Here is a 12,361-nt window from a genome sequence, read left to right on the forward strand (position 1 = left end):
GGCGTGTGGGAGACAGACGGAGGCATGTGGCTTTGGGGCAGGGCTGGTGAACAGGCGTCATTTTCCCTGTGCAAGGTCCTACTCCTGTGTAACCTGCAGGCAGGCACCATCTTCCCTGTGTTGAGCCCGCCCCCACGGGCCAAATCTGAATCTGATTGGTCTGGTGAGCTCCACTGCTCAACCCTGCTGACTCATGGGGAATCCGCCCTACTCAACTCCCCCAATGCCAGAAGCACTTTCTCCCAGGAGTAGCCAGCCACACCCACGTTACACTCTTTCTCGGAAAACTATCGGAGTCCCCGGGCCCCAGGTGGGTGGCAATTGGCCTCAGTGTGCTCTGAGATTTTTGCTGAGTCACTCCAGGCTCAGCACTGGCACCAAACCAGAGCCTACATTATCCTGGTGACCACAGTTCTTCCGACTCTACTGACTCCCAGAGACCCTGCCTCGCCCACTGGCCTACCGTACAAGGCTTTATCAGAGGCTGAGCCTTAAGAGAACCAGCAGGTGGCAGCAGGCCTGGGATATCCTGGCTTTTTGCAGAGCTACCACAGGCTTGGTATTGGTGGTAGCCATTCTCGGTTTGCAGTGTGTCCTCTCCTACATATCTGCAACTTTAGCACAGGCAGTGAACAACCACGCATAGCTTTATAGTTAGCTCCTACCACGTAGTAACCAGATGGTCACTGGTAGGTGGTGACCAGGGCCTGCAACAAAGCCTCTCCCAAGAGGCCCCAGAACCAACATACTTGGAAGTGGGCTTCAGACCACCTCAGAGCACCACCCAATTAGTTCTGCAAGCCGCACATACAAAGGGTATCTCAATAGGTACCAGAGCCTATTAGTGTGAATCCCATTCAGTGGGGTACCCCACCACAGCAGCCTATAAGCTGTGGATGTGGCCAAACCCCACCGCTGGATCAGCCTGAGGGCCAGTCCCACCTACAGGCGTGCCAACAGCAATCAAGGCTCAACTATAACAGGATGGCACACACAACCCCCACAAGGGACACTCCTGGAGCATCCAGAATAGGTGACCAGGGAGACTGTGCCAGGGCCCCACAGGGCACCAACTATATAAGGCCACCCAGCCAAGACTGGGAGACATAGCAGGTCTACCTAATACAATGAAACAAACACAAAGAGGCTGCTAAAATGAGGAAACAAAGAAATATGCCCCAAATAAAAGAACAGGGGAAAACTCCAGAAAAAGAACTAAACAAAATGGAGGAAGCAATCTCCGAGATAAAGAGTTCAAAACAACGATTATAAAGACGCTCAAGGAACGTAGTGAGAACTTAAAATAAAGATAGCAAGCATAAAAAAGGGACATAGAAACCATAAAAAAGAACCAGACAGAAGTGAAGAATAACTGAAATGAAGAATACACTAGAAAGAATCACCAGCAGACTAGATGAGGCAGAGGATGGAGTCAGTGATTTGGAAGACAAGGTAGCAGAAAACACCCAAACCAACCAGCAAAAAAAGAAAAGAATCCAAAATAAATGAGGATAATTTAAGAGACCTCTGGGAAAACATCAAGCGTAACAACATTCGCATTATAGGGGTACCAGAAGAAAGAGACATAGCAAAGGATTGAGCACCTATTTGAAGAAATAATGACTGAAAACTTTCCTAATCTGGTGAAGAAAATAGACATATAAGTCCAGGAAGTGCAGAGAGTTCCAAACAAGATAACCCAAACAGGCCCTGTGGGGACAAAGCCCCAAAAAGCAGTTTCCAGGCTCTCGGCCTCACATAGAAAGGTGCTGGCTCGGGTAGTAAATGGCCATCAACTGTGATCAGATGCCAGCAGCTGTGGCTAGTTGGCCGTCAGCTGTAACCCGTAAGCCATTGGCCACTAATATAACTGCTGTGGCTACGCTAGCAGAAGAAGAATGGGGGCTAGCAAGAAGATGGTGGCTGGCAAGCGCGGACTGCTGTTAGGCAGATTATGTAGATCCTGCTTCCTGTGTCTCCAGCCCAGCCGCCAGCGAGAATATATTGGTTTGACTCCCCTACTTATGGCTCCGTGGGTGTTCCTTTTTGGCCTTACCGTGTCCTGCGTTCTTATGTGGGGAGCGGGAGCAGAGACCCTGCACGACAAATGGCGCAGCGAGCAGGGTCCCCTGCGTGACAGGCCCACACCAAGACACATTATAATTAAAATGGCAAAGGTTAAAGACAAAGAGAGAATCTTAAAGCAGCAAGGAAAAGGCAACTAGTAACTTATAAAGGAGCCTCCATTAGATTGTCAGCTGATTTCTCAACAGAAACTTTGCAGGCCAGAAAAGATTGGCACAAAATATTGAACATGATGAAAAGCAAGGACCTACAACCAAGGGTAATAGTATCCAGCAATGCTATCATTTAAAATTGAAGGACAGATAAAGAGCTTCTCAGACAAGAAAGAGCTAAAGGAGTTCATCATCACCAAACAAGTATTACAAGGAATGTTAGAGAGACTTTTTTAAGACGGAAAAAGAAAAGATCAAAATTATGAATAATAAAATTACAATAGCTACATATCTATCAATATGTAGCTACTTTCAATGTAATAACTACTTTCAATGTAGATGGATTAAATGCTCCAATGAAAAGACATGAGAGCCGAATGGATAAGAAAACAAGACCTTTACATATGCTACCTACAAGAGACTCACTTCAGATTGAAAGACACACACAGACAGAAAGTAAAGGGATGGAAAAATTTATTTCATGAAAATGGAAATGAAAAAAAATCTGGGGTAGCAATACTTATATCAGACAAAACAGACTTTAAAACAAAGGCTAGGGGAGGGGGGTTCACACAGTGTGAGGGGTATAAATGTTAAACGTCTAAGTATTACTTTGTCTTGTGCACCTGAAACTAATTAAAAAACAAAACAAAAAACAAAGTCTATAACAAGAGATAAGGACCCAGTAATCCCACTTCGGGGTATTTATCTGAAGAAACCCAAAACACTACTTTGAGAGGACCTATGCATCCATATGTTCATTGCAGCACTGTTTACAATGGCCAAGATGTGGAGGCAGCCTGGGTGTCCACCAATGGAAGAATGGATAAAGAGGAGGTGGTACATATATACAAGGGAATATTGCTCGGCCATGGAAGAGAATGGGTTCTTGCCATCTGCGGCAGCATGGGTGGACCTGGAAGGTATTGTGCCGAGTGGAGTGTCAGACAGAGAAAGACAGATGCAATGAGATTTTGCTTATATGTGGACTCTAAAGAATAAAATAAACAAAAAAAAAACAGAAACAAACTCATAGATACAGAAAACATTTTGATGGTTGCTAGATGGGAGGAGATTGGGGATATGGGTGAAAAGGGGGAAGGGATTAAGAAGTACAAAATGATTGTTACAAAGTAGTTACGGGGATGTAAATTAAAGCACAGGGAATATTAGTCAATAATATGGTAATAATTATGTACAGTGCCAGGTGGGTGCTAGACTAGTCAGGGGGATCATTTCTTAAATTATATAAATGTCTTACCATTATGCTGTACACCTGAAATCAATATAAACTAATATTGAATGTCAAAAAAATATTTTAAAAACTATGTATAGTGTCCAAAGAGTACTAGATTTATTGGGATGATAACTTAGTAGGTTATATAAATATCTAATCACTATGTTGTACTCCTGAAACTAATATAATATTGTGAGTTAAGTGTAACTGAAAAATCAATTATTTAAAAAAAAGAAGTAGAAATTGGTAGTTACTACATAGTCTTGGGGACACAAAGCATAGAAATATAGTCAATGATATGGTAATAACTATGTATAGTTCCAGGTGGGGACTAGACTAGTCAGGGGGATCAGTTCTTAAATTATATAAATGTCAAATCACTATGCTGTACACCTGAAATTAATACAAAATAATGTTAAATGCCAACTATAACTGAAAAATTAAACCGGAAAAGAGTGAAGGGCAATAAGAGGTCCAAATTTCCAGGTATAAAACAAATAAGTCATGGGGATATAATAGCATAGTAATATAGACAATAATATTGTGATATTGTGGTATGGTGTCAGATGGTTGTTGGACTTATCATGGGGATCACTTCTTGAGGTATATAAATGTTGAATAACTATGGTGTACACCTGAAACGAATATAATATTGTATGTTAGCTATATTTTAATAAAAATCTTTTTAAGAGTCGAGTCTTGTGCTACTGTTTCTTCCTCGCCGCCGCTTCCGCTGGCTCACTGGAATTCTTGCAACCAACCCTGCCGGCATGTCTCAGGCTGAGTTTGACAAAGCCGCTGAAGCTGTTAAGCACCTCAAGACCAAGCCGGCAGATGATGAGATGCTGTACATCTACAGCTGCCACAAACACGCCACTGTGGGGGACATAAATACAGAACGGCCTGGGATGTTGGACCTCAAAGGCAAGGCCAAGTGGGATGCCTGCAATGAGCTGAAAGGGACTTCCAAGGAAGTGCCATGAAAGCTTACATCGACAAAGTAGAAGAACTAAAGAAAAAATATGGAATATAGGGACTGGATTTGGCTGCCAGCCACGCATTTCATCTAAACTGATATCATGCCTTGTTTTTCTAATACTGTGGATGACGTGAAATAACAGAAATAACCTGTTAACCCGCTTCCTCAACTCTGTCCAGGGTATGGCTCTAACAGATGAGGGGCTGAAATGGTTACTGATCTTGCTGACTAGTTTTTATCTGTAGATCAATTAAAAGTGCATTTGTTACTTTAAAAAAAAAATCTTTTTAAAAATCAGAATAAAAGAACCATCCTTTCCCCACTGCTTAGCAATGGATCTTTGTCATAAATCCACTGCCCACATATGAGAAGGTCTGTTTCTGGACCTTCCAGTCTGTTCCATTGGTGTATTTGACTACCCCTGTGCCAATACTACATGCCTTTATTACTGAAGCTTTATTTTAAAAAAAAATTAATTATATTTTAATTGTTTATTGGTAACTTGTTTGGTTTTAATCTTATGGATACTGAATTGTGTTACTCAGTGCTTCCCTATCTGGTGTTCCATGAAAACACCATCCTACTTGTTCAAGTGGTATGGTAAATATGTTGGGAAAAGTTGGGTTAAAGAAGTTAATGTAGTATTTTTATTGTGGGACTTCAACAGCCTTCAATGTGCTAATGTAATATTGCTCACACTTACACAGCTATACTTATTTAATATTCAACAAATATTGTATCAGGTATCATTCAGGATTAAAGTGTAGAAAACAGCAATTACTCTAGGTGTTTTAAGCAGCAACATTTAATACAGGGAATTCGGTGTCTACAAAAAACAGTGGGGGCTGCAAGAACAGGGTCTGGGCTAAGCTAGGAAGGACTGACTCCTAGATGACCTCAGAATGGACCCTCCGAAGGGCGACACTACCAATGAGGCCATCACCAGAACTACTCAGCCCACAAACCCTTCATTCTTGCTGCCCCAACAACAACTGCCTCTCAATCAAAACCTAAGAAGTTGAACAGTTTGTGCTCATGTCAAAATGTCAAATCCCTCACATTCTAGGACCTTACTTGTCACCACAAAGCAGAAACAAACAAACAAACAACCCCAAAACAAAAAAACCAGGAACTGTTGAAAATAGTCTCCCTGCTTTCACCCCCGTGTCTCATAAGTACCTCTGAAAGGAAAAACAATTTTGCACCCAGGACCATAACCTACAGTTCTCGTCAGGATAAGAAAGACACCTAGAAAGAGACGGCAATGCAGACTAAGCTCTCGGGGCGATAGTATCCACCACAACTTATCAAGAGCCTGGTGTATGAACTGGGCACTTTTCTAGGCAGAAAATACATCTGTGAGCTTAATGTCTAGTAAAAAAGGCAGGTGTTAACAAGTTAATGTGGACAGCTGCTCCCCACCTCCAACAGAACTGCTATAACCACTTCCCAAAACTAGTGTTTTATGAAACACAACATGGTCATGTTTCCCTCTTGGTCTGAAAGTGACAAATTTGTGCTTCACTTCTGTCAACTAATTATATATGACATTATGGCACTTGGCATATTAACTTTACCTTCATCTTATTATTTCTCACGCTTATTTTTCCCTGTGTTCCTACTTCCTTTTTACATAATGTATGATGTATTCTTGTAAGGTAACTCAAAACTTCCATCTTGAAAAATGGCAGACACAACTCAATTATCTGTCTGTGTGCAACCCCAATGTCCCCATGAGGAGCTGGTTCACTCACAAATTCTGACTACTGTCATTTTTGTTTGCTTCACAAATTTGATAAATTATAAATGTAAAATAGAGGCATTCATTTCATTTCTATTTTCACTTTCATAATGAAAAGAATAGTGAGAAGATTAGAAGTGAAGTAACAACATGTTCTTTTAATAAAAAATTAATATAACATGCTCTACAGTATTTTATGATAATTGGCTTTATTAGTGGAATAATTACAGAACCATTAATGTTAGCCATAAAAATTTATAATTAAGTCTTATTATTACAAGTTAAAATTTATTCTCTGTTCCCTCTATTGCCATTTAATTGAGGGGAAAAAACCCAATAACAAAACCTTGCCACTTTACAATCAATTTGAAGTAGGTTGTTCAGGAATAACAATATAAAAAGAAAGTGTAGACTGGAATGTATTAAATTTTAGCCACACAAAATGATTTGATCCATTCTGGCTCATAAAGCAAGACAATAACATTTATGATTTTGAAAATTCACTGAAACTTTTTCCCTAAACTATTTCCTTTGTGATACATTTTCTTGAGTTCTACCCATGACTGCCACAGTAACAGTCCTGGGATCAGAACCCACACACTATTGAAAAATACCAGATAGACCCAAAAGTAGAGCCAGCTGTTGGTGTTGAGGTTGGGGCTTCCCATAAGCCAGTCTGGGGAGAAGGTCATCCACCCGCCATACAACTCACACACGCACAGGGTAATCTGTATGAAATGCCTGTTAGAGAGAAAGACACAAGGGATGAAACCGACAGCTCGCCACCCTGAATCATGATGTCTTTTCTTTAATCGTGGCATCAACGCTGTCTTCCAGAGCAGAAAACCCCTCTGAAGTTGGATCTCAGGTTTTCTGTGGTGCTCCTTTGATGGGGCAAGTCAATGTAATTAATGCAGACCCATGTGTTCTTTGAAGAAGCAAAACTGTCCTCTAGAAGACTATTCTCAAGAGTTAAATCAGGTCTCTTGGGTATTCTGTACTATTCTTAGGAAGATTTAGTGAGGTCTCACATGACTCAGAAAGAAAGACCTGGATGTGAATCTCACTATGAGCTGCCATTTCCCGTTGTAAAAGGGGATAATAATAATTGTTCCTTCTTCAAGTAATCTTACAGAGATTAAATGAGATGTCAAGGGCTGAGCACTGTGTCTGGCACATAGTAAATACTCAAAAATGCGATGTTATAAGTGTTTTAAATAATAAACAAATGGGTGCATGTAGTAAGTCTACAGTCATGAGAATGGAGCAAAAATATGACAAGGCATCAGGGAGAAATTTAATTTTTACTGCTACGTAAAACTGGATGGGGAAAAGTGGACTAAATGACCCTTAGGGTCTCTTCAAATCTGAAATTTTATAATGAAGCTTTAAATAAATAAGCCTTCTTTGATGCAAGATGGTAGGAAACTGAATGCAACTCTACCTACCTGACATTGTTTTAGGCATCATCCCCAGGCTAGCAATCTATTGCCCCAGGTCACTGTGTCTCTAAGAAGGAGAGGAAGGGAAAGGGAGGGAGGGAGGAGAGTTCAAAGCCTCAGAGTTAGACTGATAATCTTCCACCTTTCTGCTTCCTCTCCCCATGCTTCTGCCTTCCTCATACCCTCCAACCTGCTTCTGAAAAGATTTCTTATTTATTTGGCATGTTTAGTTCAGAATTATGTAAGAGAATTTACTTTGTGTCAAGTGGACTAGGAGTTTTCTAGAGTGATTTTTTTTGGGGGGAAGAATGGAAATATTACTCTTTTATTCTCCAAAACACGGATGGCATATCATCCAGTGCTGTTAACTATGTGCTTGCCTGCTACAATCCTATTCCTCTTTTTTTTTTGAATGGTCTGAAATGATCCTGTGTGCACTAGGATCCTTATCTAATTACAAACCATTTTCATTTCTACTCTGCTTTTCGGCTAACAAAGAAACGTGGTCATTGTCTACTCCAAATGTCACTTAGGCACTGGGACAGCTAACGCTCCTCCTCTTCAGCAGGACAGGAGCAGGCCACTTACCGATAATATTTCTCTGTGACTATGGCGTAAATGAGGACCAACGCCAGAAACCCATCCAGGACAACCGTTAAAATTTCCAAAGACACAATGGTTGGGTCGAAATTAAGCCATCTTGCATCAGCTTTGCCATATTCTTTCCCTAAAACAAAACACACTTTGTTAACTTAACTGGCAGTAATATCACGTTATACTGGTAAAATAATTTACAGTTTCTGAAGTGCTTTCACATATGTGCCCTCTTCACTCCCACCTTTTCATTATAAGCAGCAGAACTCTAAATTAATTCAACAGTCAGATTTTGCAAATTATTAAGGAAATGCTTATTAAAAAACACGTCTATTAATAATTGAAGAGAAATTGAGTACGGAGGGGGCAGAAGGAAGGGGACGGGAATAATAGAGCCTGAACTACAGAATGAATCCAAAATGGACAAAGGGGGCATTTCAGTCTGCTACAGGGACAGATTTCACTAATAGCCACCACAAAAACCTGAATTGTGCCATGGGGAGTGGGCATGCCCTAAGAACTTTTTCTAGACCCCATTAAAACAATAGTTTCTTCTAGAAAGCACCATGAGGTATAAAAGTCTTTCTAGAGTGGACTGAGAGCCATGCACTGGGTGAAGCCATATTCCCCTCACTCCCTACAGTCCTCCTTCCTTCCCTCTTTTTCTTTTCCCTTCCCTTCCCTTCTTTTCCTTTCCTTCCCTTCCTTTCCTTCTCTCTCTCTCTCTCTCTCTCTCTCTCTCTTTCTCCCTCTTTTCTTCCTCCCTCCCCATCTCCCTCCTCCCTCCTCTCTCTCTCCCTCCCTCCTCTCTTTCTCTCTTATCAAGTAATACATGTTGGTCCTAAGATCTCAAATAATCAAAGTTAAATAACAAAAGTCCCCACCTTCTCTCCCTTTAAATCCTGTTCTCCATTGATATAGAAAACCTATGAATGACAATGGAATACTACTCTGCCATAAGAAAAGATGAAATAGTGCCATTTGTGACAACATGGATGGATCTTGAGATTATTATGCTAAGTGAAATAAGTCAGACAGAAAAAGTCGAGAACCATGATTTCACTGATATGTGGGATATAAAACTGAAAACAACAAAGGAACAAGACAAACAAATGAAGAAACAAAAACTCATAGACACAGACAATAGTTTAGTGGTTACCAGAGGGTAAGGGGGTGGGGGGAGGGAGATGAGGGTAGACGGGATCAAATATATGGTGATGGAAGGAGAACTGATTCTGGATGATGAACACACATGATATATAGATGATGTATTACAGAATTGTACACTTGAAACCTATGTAACTCTACTAACAATTGTCACCCCAATAAACTTTAATTTAAAAAAAAGAAAGAAAAGGTATGGATGGTCAAAAATGAATGACATGTTCTGACTGGGCTGAGCTCTAGTCGCTTACAGGCCAGAGTTAGGATCCCTGGGTCCAGGGACAAAGGGTTCTAATGAAAGGCTGTTCTGAGAAGATGGCCAATAAGCAGGAGTAGCTATTTAATGAGACAACAAACAGACACATGCTGAGAGGAGAGTCTGGGAAAGGCCAACCCAACCAGCAGTCCTGAGCTGATTGCCAGCCATGAACTAACCGGAAAACAACACAATTTTTCCTCTAAATTTAAACACGTATACTATAGGCAAAATGTACCCTTGAGTATACCCAAAAATCAAAGAAAATATCACAGAAAAATGTCAATGCTTTAGGAACTAAGAGATTAGTGAATGTTAAGACATTCATAAATACAACACCATTCATTTATTCTTTAATTCAACACACCTTTTGGAGCAACACACTCTGTGCTCGCACTGGGACACAAAATCTGCCAGCAAGGGGCTCGCATGTTAGCTAGGTCAGACCATGCAACGAGTGATGGTGACAGAGTATGGGACACGTAGGAAGTGGCACCGAAGCCAGACACCGATGGGAGAGGAGGTGTTTGATCACTTCCTCTTCACCCTGTTGGTGAGGGAGGGATTCCACCCTGGGGCTATGGGGACGGCCCAACACACTACACACAAGACTGGACAGGTGAGATTGGCGGCAGTTTCTTAGCCACATACTCACAGCCTGGGGAAAGAGGACACTGCGCCACGTAGGGCCCCGTGGCGGTTGCGCTTGGAAATGGAGTGAACACGGAGGAGATGTGAGAGACAGGCTCTGTAGTAACAAGAGGATGAGGTGACCTCTGGTTCCTGTGGCAGGGCGGCAGGACGGGATTGGCTTGTAGGAATCATTCCGAGGGCTGTCAGGGAACTGAAGCCCTCTACTCAGGGATACAGAGCCACTGTGCCAGGTCCCCGAGACAAAGAGGGTTGTTTGTCTCGGGGACCTTATATGAGAAAGCAAGGTGGGGCCGGGACTTGCAGTTGGGCCAGTTGAGGCCCTCTGGATTTTACTGGATATCGAGGCACTCATAATATTGGATCTTCATTTCAGGCCTTACACCACAAGAGGTGACTCCTGAACTGGGTGAAGGAGAAGGCTGTTTCAGGGAGGAGCACATGCACAGGTCTGGAGCTAAGAGCACATGATATGTCTGAAACTATATTTAATTCAGCAAAGCTGAAGAAGCCAGTGGGGGTGGGGTGGAGGTCCAAGGTTAATGCCAGACAGGAAGGCAGGGGTAGGGAGGTGGACAGTAAAACAAGCCCTGCGACCTCTCAGTCCCAGCGTAACAAGCCTCTGGTACCTCCACATCTACTGCTTAACCCTGACCATCTCTTTGCTGATTAAATACCTAGACAGCATAAGGGCAAACAGCATTAATAAGCCTAATGCTGTCAGTGATCATTAGTTAGTGACTGCCTCAGGTTTAGGTAGAGGTTTAGAGGGAAGGATGCACTCTCAAGGCTGGAGTAGGTCTCTCGGACCCGGGCCACGGCTGTGCCCTTCCCACAGAGCGGAGATTGGCAGATGATGGGGGTCACAAAGACTTTCTGACTCCTTAGCGCTCATTTCTCAATAAGGTCTTAACCTTGGGCTCGGTCCCTGCTTAGCCCAGTTTTAGCAAGAATCCAGCTGAGTTAGTTTAGCGAAAGTCCCAGTTCTTGGTATCTGATCACTTTTCCTCCCAGTTTTATTGAGATTATAATTGACATACAGCACCATATAGGTTTAAGGTGTAGAGCATAATGACTTGACTTACATATATTGGGAGACGATTACCCCAAGTTTAGTTAGCATCCATCATTGCATATACATTAAAAAAAAAGAAAAAATGTTTTTTGGTTTTTTTTTCCTTGTGATGAGAACACTTAAGATTGATTTACTGTCGAAACTTACAGCAGTGTGAACTATAGTTACTATGTAGCACATTATATCCTCAGTGCTACTGAGCTTATAACTGGAAGTTTGTACCTGTTGACCACCTTCATCTAATTCCCTCATCCCCCCACCCCTGCATCTGGTAACCCCCTATCTGATCTTTCTGTGAGTCTGGGTTTGTTTGTTTTTTAGATTCCACATAGAAGTGAGATCATATGGTCTGTCTGATTTATTTCACTTAGCATAATGCCTTCAAGGTCCATCAAATGGCAGATTTTCCTTCTTTTTTATGGCTGAATAATATTCCACGGGATATATACACCACAGTTTCTTTACCCATTCATCTATGATGGACACTTAGGTTGTTTCCCTGTGCTGGCTGTTGTCAACAATGCTGCAGTGAACGTGGGGATGTAGCATTCTGATCCCGTTCCTCATGCCCCACCCTCCATACCTTATCACCCTGGCCTGCCTCCAGCAACAATCCTGCTAGTGGGTCTATGAAGCATCAGCCCAGCCTTGATGTTTCTTCTTAGTAATTTTCCATCCACTGAGCCCACCTTGCTCCTTGCCATCCCGTGGTCGTGATGTTAAACTAGTCTCCACCTATCCTTGTTATATTTAGAGTGGAGCCTGATCTCTTTCCCCTACTGCAAAGCCCCCATTGCAGTGGTCTCTATTGAATAAAGTCTTCCTGACTGTCTTTAACTAGTTCACGAATAATTTTTCTTCAACAGGATCTATCTAATGTCAACAGCCCAGCTCTACATCCTGGTGAATCAAAGGACAGTTCACAGATGAACATTTGGGAGGCCTTCCTGTGAATCAGAATCTGGATTTTAACAAGACCCCCAGG

General features: G+C 42.0%; 1 protein-coding gene and 1 pseudogene across 2 annotated transcripts in view; one reads left to right on the forward strand and one right to left on the reverse strand.

Annotated features, from left to right (window-relative positions):
- Positions 1 to 4,244: 4,244 nt before the first annotated feature.
- On the forward strand, positions 4,245 to 4,673 carry LOC308496535 (acyl-CoA-binding protein-like; annotated as a pseudogene). Its single transcript has one exon. The product of its transcript is annotated as an acyl-CoA-binding protein-like (transcript).
- Positions 4,674 to 6,333: 1,660 nt separating this feature from the next.
- EBPL (EBP like) overlaps positions 6,334 to 12,361 on the reverse strand; it is a gene marked incomplete at its 5' end in the record, with an annotated part of 28,501 nt that continues 22,473 nt past the window's right edge. Inside the window, 2 exons of the mRNA XM_081046140.1 lie at positions 6,334 to 6,935; positions 8,225 to 8,363. Coding sequence (XP_080902266.1) covers positions 6,695 to 6,935; positions 8,225 to 8,363 — 380 coding nt within the window. The 3' untranslated portion in view covers positions 6,334 to 6,694. The remainder of the gene's footprint in view (positions 6,936 to 8,224; positions 8,364 to 12,361) is intronic.

The sequence above is a fragment of the Rhinolophus hipposideros genome (assembly GCF_964194185.1).
Source record: "Rhinolophus hipposideros genome assembly, chromosome: 4".
In the NCBI taxonomy this organism is placed as follows: Eukaryota; Metazoa; Chordata; class Mammalia; order Chiroptera; family Rhinolophidae; genus Rhinolophus; species Rhinolophus hipposideros.